The sequence below is a fragment of the Electrophorus electricus genome, chromosome 14 (assembly GCF_041902795.1).
Source record: "Electrophorus electricus isolate QZ-2024a chromosome 14, ASM4190279v1, whole genome shotgun sequence".
Lineage (NCBI taxonomy): Eukaryota > Metazoa > Chordata > Actinopteri > Gymnotiformes > Gymnotidae > Electrophorus > Electrophorus electricus.
The window spans coordinates 4140001-4161534 of NC_137510.1; the positions used below are offsets into that span (position 1 = coordinate 4140001).

The following is a 21534-nucleotide window of genomic DNA, read 5'->3' on the forward strand; positions in this document are numbered from 1 at the left end:
GTCATGTCTGGGTGAAAACAATCACACCATAAGCCAAGCAGTCCTTTTTGTTCCGGTGTCTGGCTCCATCTAGTACCCACCGAAGTCGGTGTGGGTTAAACGCTGAAAAGACTTTTTTTTTATAATAGAAATCCTTCTTTTCTCATTTCCTGCTGTTTTATGGTTGCGGATTCTTTTACTGAACGCTCCTTTTAGCATTTTGCATGGGTTCGATGCCTGAGAACAGTGTTGCTGTTGTAACGGCGGGGTTAAACGCGCCGATGAAGCGCGTCCGACCTGCGGGCCGGCCGGGTCCGAGGCGCACGGCGGACCCCGCCGACGTGCTGCTCCAGATCAAAGCGAGCCAGTCCAGTTCCCTGGTCTCAGTCCTCCATGAGACTGGGTTGTCTTTTAAAGCTCAGGGGTCAAAGGGTCAAAGACTGAAGGAGGCTCTGGGTGAAGGTGAGCGTGCACACGTCTCCACGCGCGCATCGACGGGACGGAGGGGTTTAGGGTTTGCGGTAGCCACGCTGGGTGCAGCTACCCTGAAAGTCCCATCGCCAGTTTCACCAGTAATTCACGACACAGCTAGACGTCTCTTGGTACAGTTTACCATCGTTTGCTTTGTTGTGTGATTTGTTTGTTTTGGGGTTTTTTTATTAAACTTGGAGATTTAGCAAGAACCAAAAATAAAAATGACGGTTTGGACGTCGGTGGTGGGGGGTTCAGCGCATGCCAGAATCACGAGAATAGTGTGAGCATTTTAGCTGACGGACATCCCTCCAAGGTGTTCCCCCGAGGGGTCCTCGGAAGAGCCAGGCTACGTCACCTGGGGCAACTTGGGGCCCGACCTGTGCTGGGCCTGCGTGCGACTGATCTTTCTGAACGGAGCCGAGCTCAGCTGGGCTGATGCCGTCGCGCTCCAGACGAGCGCGACCTGCTGCACATTCCGTCATGCCGTCGTCTCCCAGACCTGCTCCCGGTCCATGGCCGAGGGGAGTTGGTTGTGTTAGGCTTTGTTTGTAATGTATGTTTGTTTGTTTGTTTGTTTTGGCACATATGGGTTAGACGCCGGCTACACAGCTGATTTGCGAAATCGGAGTCGAACATTCAGCCTTGACTTGCGGCGGGGAGGAAGACCAGCCATCGTCAGCTCCGCCCCTTCTTCTGTGTCATTCGCGTAATTTCTGTTGCCGGTGCTTTGCCCCCATACCTCTCCCACGCCGTGTTGTGTGTAAACTGACCGAGGAAGGAGGAATAAGACAGGGTGTGTGGGTGTGGGTGTGTGTGAGAGAGAGAGAGATGGTCTGCAGTCATGCTACGCTCCCAGTGCGTTTCCGGCAACAGTTGTGCTGGTGTGTCGTGTGGCTAGCTCTGTCGTTGTGTGCCGTCATCCCGTGGTCTGGCGTTCTCCCGGGTACTGGTCTCTCCCGGGTACTGGGCCGCGGGGCGCTGATCCCTTAGACTCGTTTTATACACTGAACAAAGCGCGGTACTTTGGACCATTTGAATACGAGCGCGCTGAGGTTTTCTTCAGCCATCTTTTATTGTGTGCATTTTTATTGTCCATCGGTGACTCCGAAAGTTTATTTTGATACTGAAACAGTGAAAACATGATTCATATTAAAAAATGACCTTCAGAACACACAGTTTTATAAGATCTGGGTTTTTTATGGTTGACTTATGTGAAGTGATTGATTATATAAAGCTTTGATGTTGTTCACTTCTCCTGATATTAGAGTTTGACTATCATTTTAATGTGCGGATTCTCTCTTGTTCCATCTGGTATGTGTCTGTGAGGACCCAGCTACACTCTCTGTTCCTTTAACTTCCGGGACGTAACATTTCTGACTTACTGCTGTACATTATTAGTTCTGGACACATTTCCACAGATCTCTCGTCAGTCTCACCGTCTCTTTGCCTTCATAAAAATCTTATTTTGTTTGTTCGTCAGTGATGCGAGTGACCAAACTCATGGCCTTTGTGTCAGGGATGATGCGGTGTGTGACCCTTAGGTTTGCTCCTGACCTTTTAAATAACCTCTCTTTTTGGATATTCCTTGATGCAGGGCATTTTGAGTTTTGATACATGTTTAAAAAAAAACAAACTAAAAAACAAACAAAAAAAACATTTATTTATTTATTTAGTTTGAGGAAACACCCCCCCCCTCCCCCCATCTATATCATATGTTTTTACTTCAAGGTGTTTGACTTTAAAGCTCTAAGACAGGCTGAGGTGATGCAGTTGTAGCTTTTTACATTGTGCTGTATTTCTTAACAGCAAATGATGGCAGTGATTAATGCTACTACTATCTGCTTCTATTTTAGGGTTTTTGTTTTATTGTGTAGCTGATATGAAAATTAGGTTTCTTACATATTCTCACTAGCGTTTACGAATTTAAGTCTAATTTCAGTGGTGACTGTGTAGACAATCTGCCACCAATCAGAAGACTGCTCTAGCGGGCCACCGAGGTTTCCGCGACACCCGGGGGCGGGGTCACAGGTGGGGCACGCCCCTGAAGTGCGTCGTCCACACGCGCACATATGACGGGACTTGCGCGGCCTTCTCTGCCTGCAGCGTAAAGGCATCGGCGCTTGGCAGGACTGCCGTCGGCTCTTCTCACGTCTGTCTCTACTTCTCACGTCTGTCTCTACTTCTCACATCTGTCTCTACTTCTCACGTCTGTCTCTACTTCTCACGTCCTTTTACTTTTTCTTCCTCTTTCGTTCCCCCCGACTAAACATGACTGCATTCCAGGTTTGCATTAAGGTGATTAGCAATGGCGTGCGTGTGTGTGTGTGTGTGTGTGTGTGTGTGTGTGTGCGTGCGTGCGTGTGTGCGTGCGTGTGTGTTCCTCTATTTTTAGACCAGTTGCTACATTTCAGCTTTTCCTTCAGCTGCTGGATGTATACTGAATAATAAGTGTATACTGAAGTGTGTACTGAGTAATCCTTGAAGCATGGTTCCTGGGCCACGGAACAGAACCGTCCAGGGAACGTTGCGCGGTCAGCGGAATGTTCCCACCGTTCCTGTCGGAAGTGTAGAGACTGTGTTCGGTAAGGGCATTGCCTCCTAACTGAGGCTTTTTAAATGTACTCAGCCTCTCCACTCCTCCCGCAGGGCTCTAACTGTTAGGCGTGTGGTCAGTAGTTCGCTAGACTGCACCAACCTGCGACCTTTGAACTGAAGAACTGTGTGTGAGCTGATCCGACCCCCTTCCCCCACACCCAGGAGCTCAGCTGCTCCTTGTCCACAAACGGTCGTTGGCCCGTTCCGAGGGTCTCCCAGCTGGAAACGCGTGGCTGTGCATGACCGCGAGGGAGCTCCCGGCCACTCCGGCAGCGCCTGTTCAGCCTCTTCCGTCTGCCTTGAACCGGTGTCCCTTCCGCCTGAGCCGAAGACGAGAGACGGGGGCTGTCTCCTCTCCTTCCCAGGGGACAGCTGGTCTTTCCGAGGGCTCTGTAGAGGCATTCGGGATTTTCTCTCTTTCTTTGCATCCGTTCCTCCTTCTTTCTTTATCCTTATATTTTTTTTCTTTAAGCTCTGGTTTGCCCTGATTTTTATTTTATAATGTACTGAGAGTCATTTTTACAAGATGTTTTAACTTGTCTGTTCTGACTGCAATTTAAATGCCTCGTCATTCTGACTCTTAAATAAAAAGGGACACAACTATGCTTCCTGGATTTAATTTACTTTTGTCATGTCCTAAAGGGTAAAGCAGTCGGTTGGTGTCAGTGTGTGTGTGAGTGTGTGCGTGTCTGTAAGAGAAAGTGTTTTTCGGGAGTTATTCATATGTTACTAAATAAATATAACAAATAAATATAACAAAATCCATAAAGACGATATGAATAGTGAGGCAGATGAAGGGGGCTGAAGTGGCAAGTCTGAACTTTTCCGTGAATGTTTTGATGCGGTTCCTCTGTCGAGATTCACTGTAATATTTTCACACATGCAGTACTTTACTTAATAAACTGCTTCTTCTTAATGTTTCCATTGATTGGTCATCCCAGGCCTACCAGGCGTAGCTGCGCGTGCTGCGCTGTCTCCCTTCAGTGGTGGTTATATGTTATTGGGCAGAAAGGTTGTTTATGCCTCATGTTGGCCATAGAACCCCCAAATGGGAGTCTTGGATTTGTACGCTTTGTGAGTGCCACCCCACAGGATACCAGAGCACTACACACACTTTTTGTGTAACAGAGTGAATGTGCACTTTTGCTTCATATATTTTTACTTCCTTCCCTATTTGCGTCTTCTACATATAAACAGGGGCCTAATATTAATAAAAAGTAGAATTAGATTTCTATGTTCTCATTACAGTCACGTTACCCCTAATCGTTCTACTGTGCTTCATAAACACAAGGCGTGCTAGCACACTGAATTCACTCTTAAGGGTCGGTGAAATTGCTGATCTGGGTGCAGCTTTATTCTGTCGCGTTCACATGATGGTAATCTCACAGGAACTAGGGAAATGGCCCTGGATCAGCTGTTCCCAGCAGTGAGTTCCAGCTTTGCTCTGTGTCTCGCTGCCTTAACTCCAACATGCATCTCACTTGGGTGCAATACAGCGCCCTCTGTTGTTTGTGTGTGGAATTAACAGCTTCTTGAAAATATCAGGTCTCTGAGACGCACGTTTGCTCTTTCTATGGTTTGAGCAGGCATGACCTGGGTGTTGTGATGGCTTTTAGGTGACTGTCATGTCAGCGGCTGTGTTAAAATGACCAGATCTTCCCTCTTCCCGTCAGCCCCTGCACGGCACCAGGAGCTGCTGCCTCCGGCGGAGGGTGTTGTATGCTTTTACGTCTGTCGACACTGTCAGTTCTGACAGCCCTCTCTCTCTCGCTCACTCTCTCTCTCTCTCTCTCGCTCTCGCTCGCTCTCTCTCTCTCTCTCGCTCTCTCTCGCTCGCTCTCTCTCTCGCTCGCTCTCTCGTGCGCTCTGAGGGCTACCCCTGCTCAAGGACTAGAGGGTTAAAAACAGTCTACAGTCCCATAATCCTTTGCTTTATTGGTTTCTTTTTTTGTCTGTTTGCCTTCTCCATTTGCTCATTGTAAATTCACAAATTCAAAAAAAAAATACTATAACGGTTAAGCTGTACCAGAGTGATGACATCATGAGGAAAGTGTGTAAGGAGGTTAAAAAAAAAAGTGCTCCAGAACTCACGTGAGGCCCCTCCACTGGGATCCAGACGGATCTGGGAGTGTGTGGCTGTCATCTGGGTTCCAGACTCTCTTCCGTTCTGCAGCCGGATTTTTTTTTTTTTTTTAGAGTTTTGTGTGTGTGTGTGTGTGTGTGTGTGTGTTGGAAGGACAGAGAGGGATGTTCACTAGCACAAAGCTTCTGGTAACTTGATCTCCTTGCCAGGTGGAATGTGTTAGAACCACTGACCCAGTCAGGTTGGTGAGCTTTTAAAATTAATAAGCTTTATTTCAATTATCCTGCATGTTCATACCCTAAATATCACAGGTTGGTGTGTGTGTGTGTGTGTTTGAATATTTGAATATTTGACTTTATATTTGTGGAATGATTAAGAAATGTTTACAATTTCAGTATTGGGGTATGATCAGAAAATACCCCTATATTGTCTCTGAGGAAAGTAGTTCCGGGCCAGGCAGTCTGCCTTATGCCATCAACTCAAACACGCTCCGTTCTGACCCAGGAGGTACCGGTACAACGGGCATGGACATCTGCAGAACCCTCCCCCCCAACGCCCGCTGAGACAGCTGAAGATTCCTCCAGGGGAGGAGTGACCTGAGCCCCAGGGAGGTGCTGAGTGTTAGGGGCCTTATCAAGGTGTTAAACGTGGATCAGACAATGGTTAGAAACCGTGAGCAAGAGGGAGTTCAGGCAAGCCACTCAGACATATTGAGAAGGTGTCCCCCCCCAAACTGTTTGAGTATTTAGGTTTATCAAAAACAAATGTTAGCTTTTCCTCTCGAGATCGAAGCGCTCCTCGTCACAGAGAATGTCATATAGTAACTCGGTAATAAAGTTTGGTTTTCAAATACTTGTTGTGCTGTGTTCTTCACTTATCCTGAACACTGAAGTAGAAAATAGGGAACATACTCCATGACAACAGCACTTTAAATTAATACTCCTGTAGGTCATTAGTTTGATTACCACAGTGCATGTGTTGTCATACTGATACATATATGTAAGCGGCTGCACCCACCCACTCCCAGTACTCTTCACTGTGTGTGTGTGTGTAAGAAGGTTCACCAGTAGTAAAATATAAAATGGTTAAATGAAGACTGATGCGATATGAAGGTCCTGTTTTTCCGTGACAATTCCTCATTTAACATAAGAATTTAAAATATCGAATAGCCAAGAAGTGCGAAGTCAGGGTGGCGATATCAGAGTCTCCTCATTAAGATGGACAGACGGGTAGGTCACACGCTCTGCGGATGTGAACTGCGACAGGCAGGACGGGAGCCGCGCGGCAGTCTCAGCCCAGCAGGGGTCCGTGCTGTGCGGTTAACGCCTCTGCATTTGGAGAAACGAGCAAACACATACATTCAGAATTAATTTAATGACAATTATTTAATTAAAGGGTTTCATCTGATCATTCACCCTAGCTTCCTGATCTAATTCTTCTTACTTTTAATAATTGTTCATTAATTTGTAATTATTAATTATTAATAATACTGTTTTTTTTACTTTTGTAAATATTACTAAGAATATTTGGTGGAATTCTTCAATTAAGTCTTCTAAAAAAAATCTATATGCTGTGTATTGTAATTCCATTATTACTATATACTATATTATTTTTCTCCATATTACAAATATATTTTTTTCATCTCTGAATTATGGGTTTCTGATTTTATTGTCTTCGGATGTCTCTAGGCTTCAAGAATCTTTAACATGATAATCCGATCACATCCCTGTCAGCCTTGAGACACACCTGCTCTTAACAGTGAGTCGTGAGGCTTCACTTTGCTTTGACTCCTGTGACTTTACTGTTGACCAGCGAGATTGCCGCATTTCCCTGGAGGAAGTGGAGTCACGCCTGCTAAAGCAGCTTGTCTGAGACTCTTTGCTGCTGACAGTGCACTCTGTCCAGCGCTCCATCCATACATGTGATGAGAGTTTCTGAAACAACTCGGTCCATCAGACAGTATATGAGCTAGCGAGCCTCGGTTAGTGAGGGAGAGGATGAGTTTCCTTCCTCTCTTCACAGAAGGCCTCTGCTAAGACTCCTCTTAACGGCTCCGGACGCTCTGCCAGGTCAGCCCGTAGGTGGCGTTTCCGATATCTTCCACCAGGCATCCTGGTGTCCCTCCTGGGGGCACACGGAGACCTTCCCTCCTGAAGTGGGCGCTCCGGACTGCTGGGATTGAGCATGTCGAGCTTCCCCTCCCTCTGGGAATGATGAGAAAACAGGATTTGACACATCCAGATGTTCCTTTTTTTGTTTTCCAATAGATAATCTTCATATTACTGTTTAATACTGGAATGGAATTTTTATTCTTTGCATTGTGATTATAGTATATTGGCAGTCATATGTCCTGTACGTTATGCTGTAGTGTTGTTTGTTTTATCAGTGTTTGCACTGTATTCTTAGCTGTGTATGGTATCCCTGTTTAACAGGCTGGAAATACAGTTGTCACCATGAGACAAAGAAGAGAACAGACCAGGAAAAGAGCAAGAGTCTCGGAGAGGCGGGGGGGGGGGGGGGGGGGGAGAGAGGGAGGGAGGGAGGAGAGATGTAGGAAGACAGTTTGCCCTCCTCTTCTACTGGCTCTTGCCCACACCCACAGCTCTGGACCATCCTGCTTCACGGTCAGAGGGTTTGTAGGTGCTGGCAGACGCAGTTCCGTTCATCTCGCTCCGTCTGAGGTCCATACATACACTCCGCCACCCCGTGCCTTCCAACACCTGGAGTCCCACCAAAGCGCCGCAGAAATGACCCAAGTTGCTTTCCAGAGCGGCGAGCTGCGTCTGTCCGTGGAGAGTTAATTTTGTTTTTTTCCTACATACCTGGAAAGGTGTCCGTCGAACTCTGCAGAAGGTAAGGTGCAAATTTATTGTTGCTTCTGCTCTGACAGATTCTCCACGTGAAAGTGTCCAACATGCAGATTTCGGACATTCAACAGGTCTTTTCAGGAATGTTTTATATGACTTTTTAAATATCTAATTCTTCGTTTGTTGTATAAGGCAGTGTGGGTGTAAGCATCTGATAGCAAGCTATTCAGCAGGTGTTTGTTCTTTTTAAAATCACCTTAATACACATTTTGGTTGTGCAAAAAAAAAAAAATTCTTTGTGATAATTGAAACGCTCAGTACATCCTTAGAGTCCGATTTATTTATTTATTTATCTACTTGCTTTTTTGAGGTGACATCACAGTCAAAATACAGTATTTATTTATAATATTATTATAAGATTATTAGTATACACTATGTATTTATAATTAATATTTTAGGTACGTTGTATTCTGAGTCCTTCTGATTCTTTTGTTTCGTTTTTTTGTGCTGCTGTTGTATTTCCACGTCCCTCATTTAAATCTAAAATTGGCACTTGTTAGTACCTAAGAACGGAAAGCGTTACTGCGCGAGTGCCAACGTCTGTGTCACTACACGACTGTCCATTCTCCCGTCTGTTGGCCAGCCGCAGGCAAACCCAGGTGCCAGACATCAACCCGTCATGTCGGAAGCGTTTCGCATCGTAAGCGAGCTCATATCAACATGGTCGCTCCCTCCTTCCTCCCTCTCCTCCCTTGTCTCCTGAGCCACCCACAGGGGGCGCTGTCTTTGCCCGGGGCCTAGTCCAGCAGCCCATGCCCAGAGGCGCTGCGCCGGCCACGCCCATGTCCTCGGCCGTCGGCCCTGCCAAGCCCCCCGGTGCCATGGGCCCCAAGGAGGTGGAGCTGATCCTGGTGAAGGAGCAGAATGGGGTGCAGTTCACCACCTCGGCCCTGGTCACCCCCGCCGGCCACACCCACCCGTCCGGGGAGCAGCGGGAAACCTGGAGCAAGAAGATCGACTTTCTCCTGTCCGTGATCGGCTTCGCCGTGGACCTGGCGAACGTCTGGAGGTTTCCTTACCTGTGCTACAAGAACGGTGGAGGTGAGAGGGCGCAGACCGACAGAACGTCCAGCGTGGGTGTTTGACCTGGCATATTAGGTCAGATATGTCTTATTGGATGTGCTTCGTAAAACAGTTCAATGAATGTTTATTGCACATCTACTGTGTTCTGGAAGTTTCTTGTTCTGAAAGTCAAAAAGACACTTTCCATGGATAATATACAAGAAACAAACAAGAACAAGATGTTAAAAATATGCATCTTTTAAAAAGCCTTTTTATAGTTAATTGACACTACTGAAATGAACAATTCCAACACAAATAATTTATTTGGGCCACACAATCACATTAATTTTGCCCCATAACAGCATGCGACATTAATACTTGAGCCCTATGGTAACTGTTCAACCACCAAGGACCCATAGGAGGTTCCAGTTACATACCTCACTCTGGTACCTTTCAAATCACTTTCACTGTAGGCACTGAATAATTCATAGTAATTACCAGGATAATTACGCCACTTATGCAATAAATGCATAATAAAGCCAGAGTTTAGAGGTTTATGTTTTGGTATTTTGCGTCCAACCCAGAAAGAAAAATGGCTGATGTGAGGAATGACTCCGGTTTCCGTTTTCAGGTGCCTTCCTCGTCCCCTACCTCCTCTTCATGGTGATCGCAGGAATGCCGTTGTTCTACATGGAATTAGCACTGGGCCAGTACAACCGGGAAGGAGCGGCCGGAGTGTGGAAAATCTGCCCCGTCTTTAAAGGTACGGCTATGTCGTCGCCACCTGGGGTCTGGTCGCACGCGTTCGGACGGGCAGGGGGCACCATTCCAACCTCACCAAACCAGGCTTTTTTGTTTTCCACAAGGTCCTTTGAGGCCGTGGCCCGTCAGACAACAGACAGGCACTTTTGGGTTTTTTGTTTTTTTTTAAATCTCTGGCCGAAATCGCTCTCAGTCAAATGGGAGCGTTTAGTATCAGATCTGCTCAGCATATGTCCTGCATTTGTTCGCCCGCATGCAAATTCCCTGCCAGTGTCTTCGGGCAGACACAGGGAACAGAGGGGCTGTGCAATTAACGTGCAAGAGGTTCCCGGTGACCTTCCGTCTCACTGTTTCCAGAACTTTCCAGAGCCTTCCTGTCAGCTGCACTTGAACCGTCCTTCTGGTAATGGTGGGTGTTGGACTGTCTTGTGTTCACGCACCTCCTTAGCATCACAGAACGTGTGCGCGTGCGTGTGTGAAAGAGAGAGCATGATTTTATGCCCAAATGCATGCATTTACCAAACACATTAAGAAATGCCCAGTGTAATTTTAAGGTTGCACAAAGTCAGCGTAACACACCAGGACTATCACACCCATCCATTATAACTCACCTCTCCCAAGAAAGAAACTTCATGTGTCAGCTGTCAACAGCGGAGATGCCTGTTCTCTATGGCCATAAGCTGCCTGTCAAGAATAACGCGTGAGGCGAGAAAGACCGAGAAAACGGAAATGTAAATTTCCAGAGAGGAGGAGAGGGAGAGACGGACGTTTTAATCACAAGCTTGGCTTGCTGTGCGACTGCCACTCTTTGGGTGATTACTGTAATTACTGCTGATCAGTACGTCCACTTCCTCGGGATCGATGCTCCCCGGTGCACGGAGCGTCACACATGTGCAGCTGATGAGCGAATCCTGTCCCTCCGTCCGACAGCCCTGGCAACCGTGTGGGCCTGCTGAGGGCTTTCGTTTCAACCTTTGAGGCTTGAGGTCGCGTGGGCTCACTGTGACCCGGAAGCGTTCGCGTGAAAGCGGCTTGTGTGCCTCTCGTTACTGGGCGACCATGGACGCCGCGGTTGTAGCCGCCCCGCTTTTCGCTTTTCTGTGTCTGGTGCCGGGTGTCTGAGGCACCCCCCCCCCTCGGTTTAGGCCCTGAGGGATGCCTGGATTCATTGTTGCCATTAAACCTCTTTTTGAAGTGGTACATCAGGAACGCTGAGGTCTGAAACAGGAATTTTAAGCAGCAGGGGAATGGAATGGGGTGTCCGTACGTGCAGCGACGTCTCCGTTTATTGCTTTTCCGAATGCTCCAGCTGAGTTATTACCGCGTCACGGCATCGCGGCGGCGTCGCTAGCGGTCCGTCTCAGTGGCTGTGGTCCTCCGTGTTTCCCCCCTCCTTCCTCCTGTTCAGGCGTGGGCTTCACCGTCATCCTCATCTCCCTCTACGTGGGCTTCTACTACAACGTGATCATCGCCTGGGCTCTCTTCTACCTGTTCTCTTCCTTCTCGGCCCAACTGCCCTGGGTCAACTGCAACAACACCTGGAACAGTGCCAACTGCTCGGGCCTGAACGCCACTCTGCTCAACGACTCGCACAAGACCACGCCGGCCTTGGAGTACTTCGAGTGAGTCCTGCTGACTGCATGCGTGTGCGCGTGGGCGTGCGTGCGTTTTAAGCAAGGCTGCAGAATTGCTATAATTTGACTCATCTCAAAATTTAAAAAAGGGTTTAAATAAGTAAAATCATGTGTATGTACAGTCCCGTGACTTCTGTTTAGCTTTGCATGCACACACACTATAAAGAATTTCACCTGTGCCCTCTGGAGGTGCTCATGTGTTCTGATGGCTTGGCTGGGACCCACTCTGTTCTTATACGTAGCATTAACAGGTATACGAATTAACGGAGCTCGTATGCGAGACTTCACCAAGCGAGTGTTATACTTTAAGGCGGTGTTTTCCAACCCAGTCCTCGGGGGCCCGATAGGTGGTTTCTGTTCTTTCCCAGCTCCCAGACCAAGTAGACAAGGACTCGGTGTTTGTGACTGCAAAGTTGATTCCCCCCCCACCCAGTGGGGCATGGCCTGTGACTAGACTGGGTCTGTGGAATGGCCGTAGACTGTGATTGGGAGTGCCCTGTTGAAAGGGGCGTGGTCACTGACAGCTGACAGAGCTGTACTGTTTCTGTGCAGGCGCAGGGTCCTGCATCTGCAGGACAGCAGTGGTATCGATGACCTGGGCCTCCCTCGCTGGCAGCTCACGTCCTGCCTGGCCGTGGTCATCGTGGTCCTCTACTTCAGCCTCTGGAAGGGAGTGAAGACCTCGGGGAAGGTGGGAACGGCCCCTCCTGATTACTCATACGTGTCCCGAGCGTTGGCTTCTGACACATTATCTGCTACGTAGAGCACATTCCGTTTGAGGTCCTAGATGTAAGGACCCTCTCATCTACCCCTTACCACCCTAAGAGAGTCTTTCCTCTAAGGCTCATCACTGAACATGTGGAACGCCAGAATAAACAAAAGTGTTTAGTAAATGCGTCCGTGATTGTGTGCATATGCAGGGTTGTGTGTGCATGTGCGGGTGGGTGCACGTGCGTGCATGTTTTAATGCGTGTGTGGGTGGGTGTGCGCGCGCGCGTGCGTGCGTGCGTGTGGGTGTAGGTGGTGTGGATCACGGCCACCATGCCCTATGTCGTTCTGACTGTACTCCTACTGCGAGGTGTCACCCTGCCTGGAGCCATCGATGGTATTAAAGCTTACCTGAGTGTGGACTTCCTCCGACTGTGTGATGCTCAGGTACACACACACACACACACACACACACACACACACAAGCACACATGCATGCATACACACATACACATATAGTGCATACACTTAAATGCTACACACACACTACACTCAAAGGCAGTATGCCCCTGAGATACATCAAACCCGATGTGTCCTCCTGTTGTGTGCACCCCCCACACACATGCATCTACTCTCCCAGACTGAGAGAGAGCCCATGCAGGAGCTCTTACACAGGCCTGGCTGCCTGTTTCTCTCAGAACAGGGAACCAAGGAATGCAGTATGCAAACCTGCCCCCCTCTCCTCAAACTTTCCGATTGTACTTCGGGTTCCTTCCATCACTGAAAAGGTTTCTGTATGACGTTCACAATTTCTTGTTCCCTGTTCCTCATGAAGATTGTTTTAAAACAGTTTTCCTTTAAGAATATGGCATTGAAATGTAAATTTAAGACGTGACGGAAATTTCAGCTACAACCGTATATAGTTTAATTAAAAAAACTACCTTCAACTATTACCTGTGTATGTGTGGTGTGTGCTGTGCGTGTGTGTATGTTCCTATCTATGGGTTGGAGGAAACGCGTGTGTGTGTGTGTTGTGAAGCTGTAAACTTTGTTGAGCGACTCCTAAGGGATTCTCATTTCATCATCACTTAGCACCTTGCTAGCACTAACGAAGTGGCTGTTCTCTACGTCCCCTACAGAATCGCTGCTTCTCCCTGTAAGACCACTGCTCTGCCTCAAAGCGGCAATTTCAGAATTAGATTAGGCACATGCAAGCAGCGGCAATTTGCAAAATTACCCCGCATTCACAAGTGGCTTTCATCTTTCTGTTGAATGAGTTTCCTGCAATTATCTCTAATGATAGGTGTTGTGCGCTGTCTTTTGTGTGGCCGACCGTACCGATTGTTTGTCAGGTTTGGATCGAGGCCGCCACACAGATCTGCTTCTCTTTGGGAGTGGGGTTTGGTGTGCTAATCGCCTTCTCCAGCTATAACAAATTTAGCAACAACTGCTACAGGTAAGCTAGCTCGAAATACACACACACACACACACACACACACACACACACAGAGAGAGAGAGAGAGAGAGAGAGAGAAAAAAAGAGAGAGAGAGAGAGAGAGAGAGAGAGAGCGCTACAGGTAAGCATGCTCAAAACCCACTAAGTCCGCAAGACCCCCCCCCCCCCCCCCACACACACACACACACACACACACACACACACACTCCCTGCTTCTTATAAATAATAGACATTCTGCATATTTGGAGGAACAGGGTTGTTTTTATCACGTCAGCTCGTGGCTTCTATCAGATCAAATATTTATGCCCTTTTTACACAGTTTACACTGTTTGTCTGGGTCGAGCCTGGGCAAATGTAACGGAGGAGGACTCTCTAATGGTGCCGAAGAAACGCAAAATAACACGGAAACGGAGACTTGGGGTTTTACCCTTGTCCAGCTCGGGAGTGGTGTGGTAGGGTTGGGGCTGGGACCCGTTCAACAGTTCCAGAAGGTTCTTCCATGCGTTAATTGAGTTTACCTGATGGGAAATGAGCGCTAAAACTTGCTTCCTTGCATTTCTGCTTCTTGCGGTTTCCAAATGGCTCCGCCCCCTCAGCTCATTAAATATGCGCATTCATTAGCACGCTATGGAAATGTGCCCTGCCACTCATATCTGAAGGGCGAGCTCGTGTTTTTGTACAAGTGCTAATTCAGCTAGCAGGGAAAATGACTGGAATTAATGGAAGGGGTTGCCACTAGGGGTCGCTGCAGAGTGGCCAAGAAGGCCTAAGTAGCATAACGTATTCACAGGCTATGGGTTTCCAGTGAATTTCAGTTTTATCATAGGATTGGTCTCACTAAACACAAAATCTCTCTCTCTCTCTCTCTCTCTCTCTCTCTCTCTCTCTCTCTCTCTCTCTCTCTCTCTCTCTCTCTCTCTCTCTCTCACACACACACACACACACACACACACACACACACACACACACACACACACACAGGTTTATTGTATTGTTGTATTTCGCCTTCTGCAGGGACGCCATTATCACCAGCTCAATCAACTCCCTAACGAGCTTCTTCTCAGGTTTTGTCATCTTCTCCTTCTTGGGCTACATGTCTCAGAAACACAATGTGGCCCTTGATAAAGTAGCGACCGATGGTGAGTGTGTGTGTGTGTGTGTGTGTGTGTGTGTGTATAATCTTTCTCTGTTGAGTCTGTGATTTTTCATGTTTTAATACTAGTATTTTCCACAATCCATGCATGAGTGGTTCTCCTCAGTGTGTGTTTTGATTATATAGATAGAGACCATCTAAAGATAAGCCATTACAAAGTCTCTGAGCTTTAGCACTCACCAACAGCCCGTCTCTTCTCCAATAAGGCATTGGTAACGCTGAATTAGCCAGGGTTTGAGAACGGATGCAACGCTCTCTAGGCAGCATGCTGTGCTTGAGCTTTCAGATGGCTCAGTCTCGCTCCAACTCCCATGAAATGAATTGCTATTGATCCTTTGTCAATTAATCAATGCCTTTTGTTAGTGTTATTCCTCCTGAAGCTGACATGTTTATTGCAAATACCAGAGGCCAGCTACATACAACGAATCGGCTCTACATTTTAAGTGAAAATTGATATGTCAGCTCAGATACGGACCACAATTTGTCAACGTGATAAAACACAGCGGCAAACTGTGTTTCCAAAAAGCTTAGATGTCGATTCCACATCATTTAGGAACCGCAAACAAATTAACTGTACCTTTTCAAAGTGTAAATAAATGTGTGTGTTGTTCTTTATATTTATGGAGATTATCATACTTCACAGCTGGTATCATGTGTTATGTGGTTCATTATTATGTTATAATTCCAGGGACCGTACCAAAAGGGACAGCGTTTTCAGTTGTTCCTTTGGAGTTCTTTAAACGCACAAGGCTTTTTCCCGTTCAGAGCCCATATTTACGCTCACAGCCATTTCTGGAGATCGACGTGCCTCCCTAACACATGTTGGACATGACGATTCATTATAGAATGTTAGATACTATAATATTACAGCCAAGCATTTTGTTTACAATGACTTAATGTTTCATCAGTGCTGCTGTTCACTACGTGTAGCCTGAGGGTGACTGAGGGGTCCCCCTGTTTGTAGATCTATGGCTACTTATTTACTAAACTGGCGCATTCACAGAAATAACAATTACTCTTAAAAGAATACTATTTTTATTTTCTAGTCTGTTTTATTATGTTCTATTCTACTCTACTCTCCAGGCCCTGGCCTGGTGTTTATCATTTACCCAGAGGCCATAGCTACTCTGCCGGGCTCCTCCATTTGGGCCGTCATATTCTTCATTATGCTGCTCACCCTGGGGATTGACAGCGCGGTAAGAGTGGGCCACAGACCGGGCCGCGTTTGTGTATGTGTATGTGTGAATTTGTCTGTTTGTGTGTGTGTGTGAGTGTGTGTTTGTGCATGTGGCTGGTGAACAGATGCTACAGAGCCACCACTGTGTGTCTTTTCTTCCCTTCAGTTTAAAAGTGATAGTGATGCCTCCTCTGTCAGGCAGGTAATGAGAGAGGTTGTGTGTGTGTGTGTGTGTGTGTTTCAGATGGGTGGCATGGAGTCTGTGATCACAGGACTCATTGATGAATTCAAGTTTCTGCACAAGCACAGAGAGCTGTTCACCCTCCTCATCGTCGTCTCCACCTTCCTCATCTCGCTATTCTGCGTCACCAATGTGCGTGAGACCAAAAGGACTCGCTCAGTCCACATCTGACCGCAGGGGCTGGATTACCAGATTAAGATTTAACCAAGTTTTAGGCTAGATGTTCGCACAGGATGGGTCGCACAGGCAGCACTTAACTCTTTAGCGCATATGCAAATTTTATCTTAATTTTATCTTAATTTAAATAAGTCTTACTTTACTATTTTTTTTATCTATCTAATTTTCCTCACCACTTATCAAATTTCCTTCTTTCTTATCTAGGATTATATAAATTGCACTGTAATAGGATGGCAAACTATACTGTGAGCATTAAAGACTATATCTACTGTCTCTCTCTATCTGCCTCATTCTAAATAATGCTCTTTCTCTTCCATCCTCCATCCCCCTCTCTATCCCTTCTTCTCTCTCTCCAGGGGGGTATCTACGTCTTTACCTTGCTTGACCACTTTGCGGCCGGGACGTCGATTCTCTTTGGAGTGCTGATCGAAGCCATCGGCATCGCCTGGTTTTACGGTGAGGGCGTCTGGCTTACCTTCATGCCCCTGGAAGCCAATGCCCCATTAGGGCCTATCAGGCAGCAGACAGCCAGCTGTGCCTCCAGGGCTGCCTTCCCTCATTACTGACCTGAGGGGCATTACACAGCAAGCTGCCAGGATACCTTGAGCCATGGAATGCTGGTCGGTGGTCTGTGGTTGAAGAGAAAAATAACTTTTTCCTAGAACTACGCTTTTAAAAAGTGTTTAAATCTATGTTAAGTGGAGGTGTAATGCATCGTTTCTGTAAACAGCCACGGAATTGCTTTATAGAGTGCAGTGACATCTCGAAAAAGGAGAAGCTCTTTTGAGACAGTGAGCACAACAGACAGCTGTTATTAACTGCCATCAAAACATGACTCTCATGCATTAGCGTGTGTAACAGCGTACCCAAAACAAGGCGAGGAAGGATGTAGAGGATTTTTCAGCATGGGGTAACGATCAGACGCTGTTTCAGAGTTCCAGGCGTGGCAAGTGAGGCGCGTCGTGTGCGGAAGCTCACTGCAGCACATTAAGTAGGCCCCACATCAGAGTCGGCTGTTATTTCCAAACGTCACAGGACAAGCCCTGCTGAAAGAAGAGCCCTGAACTTCAAAGAGTTTGCACGGGATCAGGCTGAGCTGAGTAGGCAGCTGGCCATGACATAAGTAGAGGAGGAGCACCACCTCACCTCTGACCGGGGGGCTCAGGGTCACAGGCTGCACCCCTCCAACAGCAGCTGTTCTGGGCAAAGCAAACAAATCTAGCCCCAGGCCTTTCCAGTGGCCTTTTTAGAAAAGCCTTGGCTAATGACCGTAATCGGAGGTCTTGGCCTTTGTGTCTCTCCAGATTTCTGCGGATGACTCTGATCTGTGCCTTGCAGGGCAGCGTACAGTGGAGAGAAGTTTCACAAGCACAGAAGGCGCGTGCACATGTTTCTCGGTCTTAGTTTGGTCTTGGTGTTTAACAGCAAGCGCTTTGCTTAAAACTAAAAACAGAGGGCGTGGGTTGGATTCCCGGGGAGCACACATACTGTAATACTGATATATGTGTGTCTTGGATTAGAACACCTAACAAATGATGTTAATATAAATATGTGACCCCATGCAAAATACATACAACAAAATACAACAAAGAGACCACAGTATGCTGCATTTTTTTAAAAAAGAAAGAAAAAGAAGTGCTAACGTGTTCCTGTTTTGGTTGATGTCTCTGTGAAACTGACATGCTGTGCGTTCGTGATTTCAGGAGTAGACCGCTTCAGCGATGACATCCAGGAGATGATTGGCCAGCGTCCGGGCTTTTACTGGCGACTGTGCTGGAAGTTTGTCAGCCCCTGCTTCTTGCTGGTATGCCCGCCGACAGCGTCTCTCTTGGATCGCCTCCACCATCCACGTTCACGTTAAAAGCGCTTGGAGGTGTTGGATGTAGTATAGTGTGATGTTTCCCTGTGCCCCCCCCCCCCCCCCCCCCATCTAGTTCATGGTGGTCGTCAGCTTTGCGACCTTTAACCCTCCGAAGTACGGCTCCTACGACTTCCCCGTGTGGGCCAACATGGTCGGCTGGTGCCTGTCCCTGTCCTCCATGATTATGGTGCCGATTTATGCCATCTACAAGTTCTGCATCCTTCCTGGCAGCTTCTGTGCCGTACGTCCACACGCCCTAAAGGCATTGTACAAACAAATTAAAGCTACAGTTCGTAATCATTTAAAACTGCGATTGGGAATCATGAGTCATGGCCACACCCACTGCAGTGAACAACACATAGCATGTGGGTAGCATTCTGTCTGTTGCTCTGGTGTGTTACCCATTCCTGAATGAGACTCTGAACACAAATTGTAGTTCTAGAGTAATATATGTAATTATTTTGGATACATTTCTACCAAGTTCCATGGATTGGCTGCATGATATGGTGCTGTCTCTTTTTTTTGACAAAGAAACTGGCATACGCCATCACTCCGGAGACAGAGCATCACCTGGTTGAGCGGGGGGAGGTGCGTCAGTTCACGGTAAGTTCAGGCTACACCCACTGTGGGATGTACCCACATTTATGCAGAACTTAAATAAGAACCCACAGGATCAGCTGTGCTGCTGAATCAGGTGCACTGCTGAAAAAAGCTGTTTGCATGGATTTTAGGGGTGAACTTTCAGTTGTGCCAAGTATAAAATTTTATGCCACAATTACATCAAAAAAGAAAAACAATACACTTAACGAGATATGGTTATGGTTTGTGTTATTCTTGTTAGATAAAGGTCATCTGAAAAACAGGTAGTGATGTGGTGACATGAAAGAGCGAGGAAACTGTTTTGGTTGTTTGCACATATGGCAGTTTACATTGCTACTGTTAACTATATAAATAATTCCAGTGTAATGCGACATGTAACAATGCATTCATGGCCTGTACTTAAACTTCATGCCTTGGTACTGTGCAACTGTGGTTTGACCGCAGCTGTGGTTTGTTGTTTGGCTGTAACCCTGCTGCTGTGGTGTGTGGTTTGACTGCAGCTGTGGTGTGTGGTTTGAATGTAGCCCTGCCACTGTGGTTTGACTGCGGCTGTGGTATGTGGTTTGACTGTAGCCCTGCAGCTGTGGTGTGTGGTTTCACTGTAGCCCTGCAGCTGTGGTTTGACTGTGGCTGTGGTGTGTGGTTTGACTGTAACACCGCAGCTGTGGTTTGACTACGGCTGTGGTGTGTGGTTTGACTGTAGCCCTGCAGCTGTGGTTTGACTGTGGCTGTGGTGTGTGGTTTGACTGTAGCCCTGCAGCTGTGGTTTGACTGTGGCTGTGATGTGTGGTTTGACTGTAGCCCTGCAGCTGTGGTTTGACTGCGGCTGTGGTGTGTGGTTTGACTGTAGCCCTGCAGCTGTGGTTTGACTGCGGCTGTGGTGTGTAGTTTGACTGTAGCCCTGCAGCTGTGGTTTGACTGCGGCTGTGGTGTGTGGTTTGACTGTAACACCGCAGCTGTGTGTAACCTACTCTCTCTTCTCCATTTTGTGTGTTTTTTTGGTTTTTTTTAAGCTTCATCACTGGCTCGTGGTCTGAGCTGTCGCGCCACTGTCGTGTCGAGCAAAATGAGGAGGATGCTCACGGGTGTGCGAAGTGCCGCCAGCCAAACCAAGCATAAACCTAATCGTTCCTTTCTTGCATAATTGAGCGTGTGGCTGTAACGTGACTTCGATCACAACATGGTTGGCGTTCTGTCCATATCGGTTTCAATCTCAGTATAAGATGACTGTTACTGTTGCTGATGTTGTATCCCAATGACTATTTATTGTTGACTGTTTTGTGATTAGAATACAACAGATCCTTATGTGATTGAAGTGTCAAAGAAAAAATATTGAAAAAGTACCTAGAAAAACACAGGAATGCTTCATTTGTGCCATGACATAATCTATATATTCTCTTAGTGTTTACAAAAAGCAAAATGATGGCTAGTACATTTGAACGCATCCCACCGAGATGTGTGCGCCTACACTTTCTGTGTGTGTCCTGTCTGCCGTACAAGAGGACACACACTTCCGTGTTGGCGTAAAGCCTGACTACCTGAGTCATTGCAGTGTCTGCAAACCTCAGACGTTTAGAGCGATGAAAACAAAATTGTTATAACAAAATCATGTTAAATGTGTGTGGTTTTAAGTCTATGACAGATCTTCAGTATATAGATAATCTATAGAGTTTAAACTATATAATCTATAGAGTTTAACTCTACACTTCCTACAATTTGGAGTAGATCAGGTGGAATATACACTAAAAATCGCTTTTTGTTCATCACAGATACTTTGTTTCTTAACAGCTTTGAAAGGGCCAGGTTCATATATTGTGAGTGACTACTGCAGTTTACCACCCACCCATATCAATAAAGAGTTTGTGTATAAACATGTTTGGGAGCAGTTTGTGTTCAGTCCTGGCTGATGCTGGTGTGATTTTTGCGATTTTGCAAATGTTGTCAAGTTCTATATGGGACAAAACCTGATTTCCACGGAAAATCAGGCAAAACATTGGTCAAAACGTCCACTCTTTATGTGTATGTGTCACACTGTGGTGTCTGAACAGAAGAATAAGCAGGAGATGCCATTTTTAATGCCAAGCAGTGCACTTTATTCTACCGAAACACGGCAAGAGAAAGGACTGGAGACACACTCACACACACACAGACACACACACATACACAGACACACACGCACACACACACACAGACACACACACACAGACACACACACACACACACACACACAGACACACACACACAGACACACACACACACACACACACACACAGACACACACACACAGAAAGATGGCAACATTCCGACAAAATGCTAGTTAATCTAAGCAGGGAGATTAAATAACTGTCTACACCACAAACCACACGCCTGGTGTAGCAAGATTAAACATAAAACATTAAATGTGAAACATTGGAATGTCTTATACATTTTTGAAATTTGGATGCATCACCCATTTTCATTTTGAATTATATCATCCAAACCAAATGGTTATAGCAAGACCAGGTCTAGTAGAGGTGTGGTGAACCTTGCAGATGTGTGCAAACACACCCGTCTGAAAGACTGAAACTATGACGATTTCCCCGAATACTAAATAATAATAAACACACTGATGCATGTAAGAGATCGGTTCCTCTGGGTTATAAACTACTTTCACAGTCTACTGTGTGTGGTGTGTGCTCTTTATCTTAATGTTCTGGCCTTCTTTTTCATAGGTTTGACATCTCATTTGTTCAGCTAAACATGCTCTGAAAATACTGTACTATATA

At 46.6% G+C, this 21534-nt stretch overlaps 2 protein-coding genes across 2 annotated transcripts in view; both read left to right on the forward strand.

Annotated features, from left to right (window-relative positions):
• The window catches only part of LOC113587623 (lysophosphatidylcholine acyltransferase 1), a 23925-nt gene extending 20272 nt beyond the window's left edge, over nucleotides 1–3653 (forward strand). Inside the window, exon 14 of the mRNA XM_035530841.2 lies at nucleotides 1–3653. This exon is cut by the window's left edge and continues 432 nt beyond it. The gene's annotated coding sequence lies outside the window, so the exon portion shown is untranslated.
• A 4049-nt stretch (nucleotides 3654–7702) lies between these two features.
• Nucleotides 7703–20604, forward strand: slc6a3 (solute carrier family 6 member 3). Its single transcript, XM_027033026.3, has 15 exons — nucleotides 7703–7984; nucleotides 8713–9039; nucleotides 9632–9763; nucleotides 11171–11384; nucleotides 11949–12087; nucleotides 12417–12551; nucleotides 13457–13560; nucleotides 14575–14699; nucleotides 15797–15909; nucleotides 16135–16263; nucleotides 16665–16764; nucleotides 18012–18112; nucleotides 18243–18410; nucleotides 18701–18772; nucleotides 19783–20604. The coding sequence occupies exons 2-15, from the start codon at nucleotides 8751–8753 to the stop codon at nucleotides 19804–19806; spliced, it is 1845 nt and encodes a 614-aa protein (XP_026888827.2). The 5' UTR covers nucleotides 7703–7984; nucleotides 8713–8750; the 3' UTR covers nucleotides 19807–20604.
• Nucleotides 20605–21534: the final 930 nt, after the last annotated feature.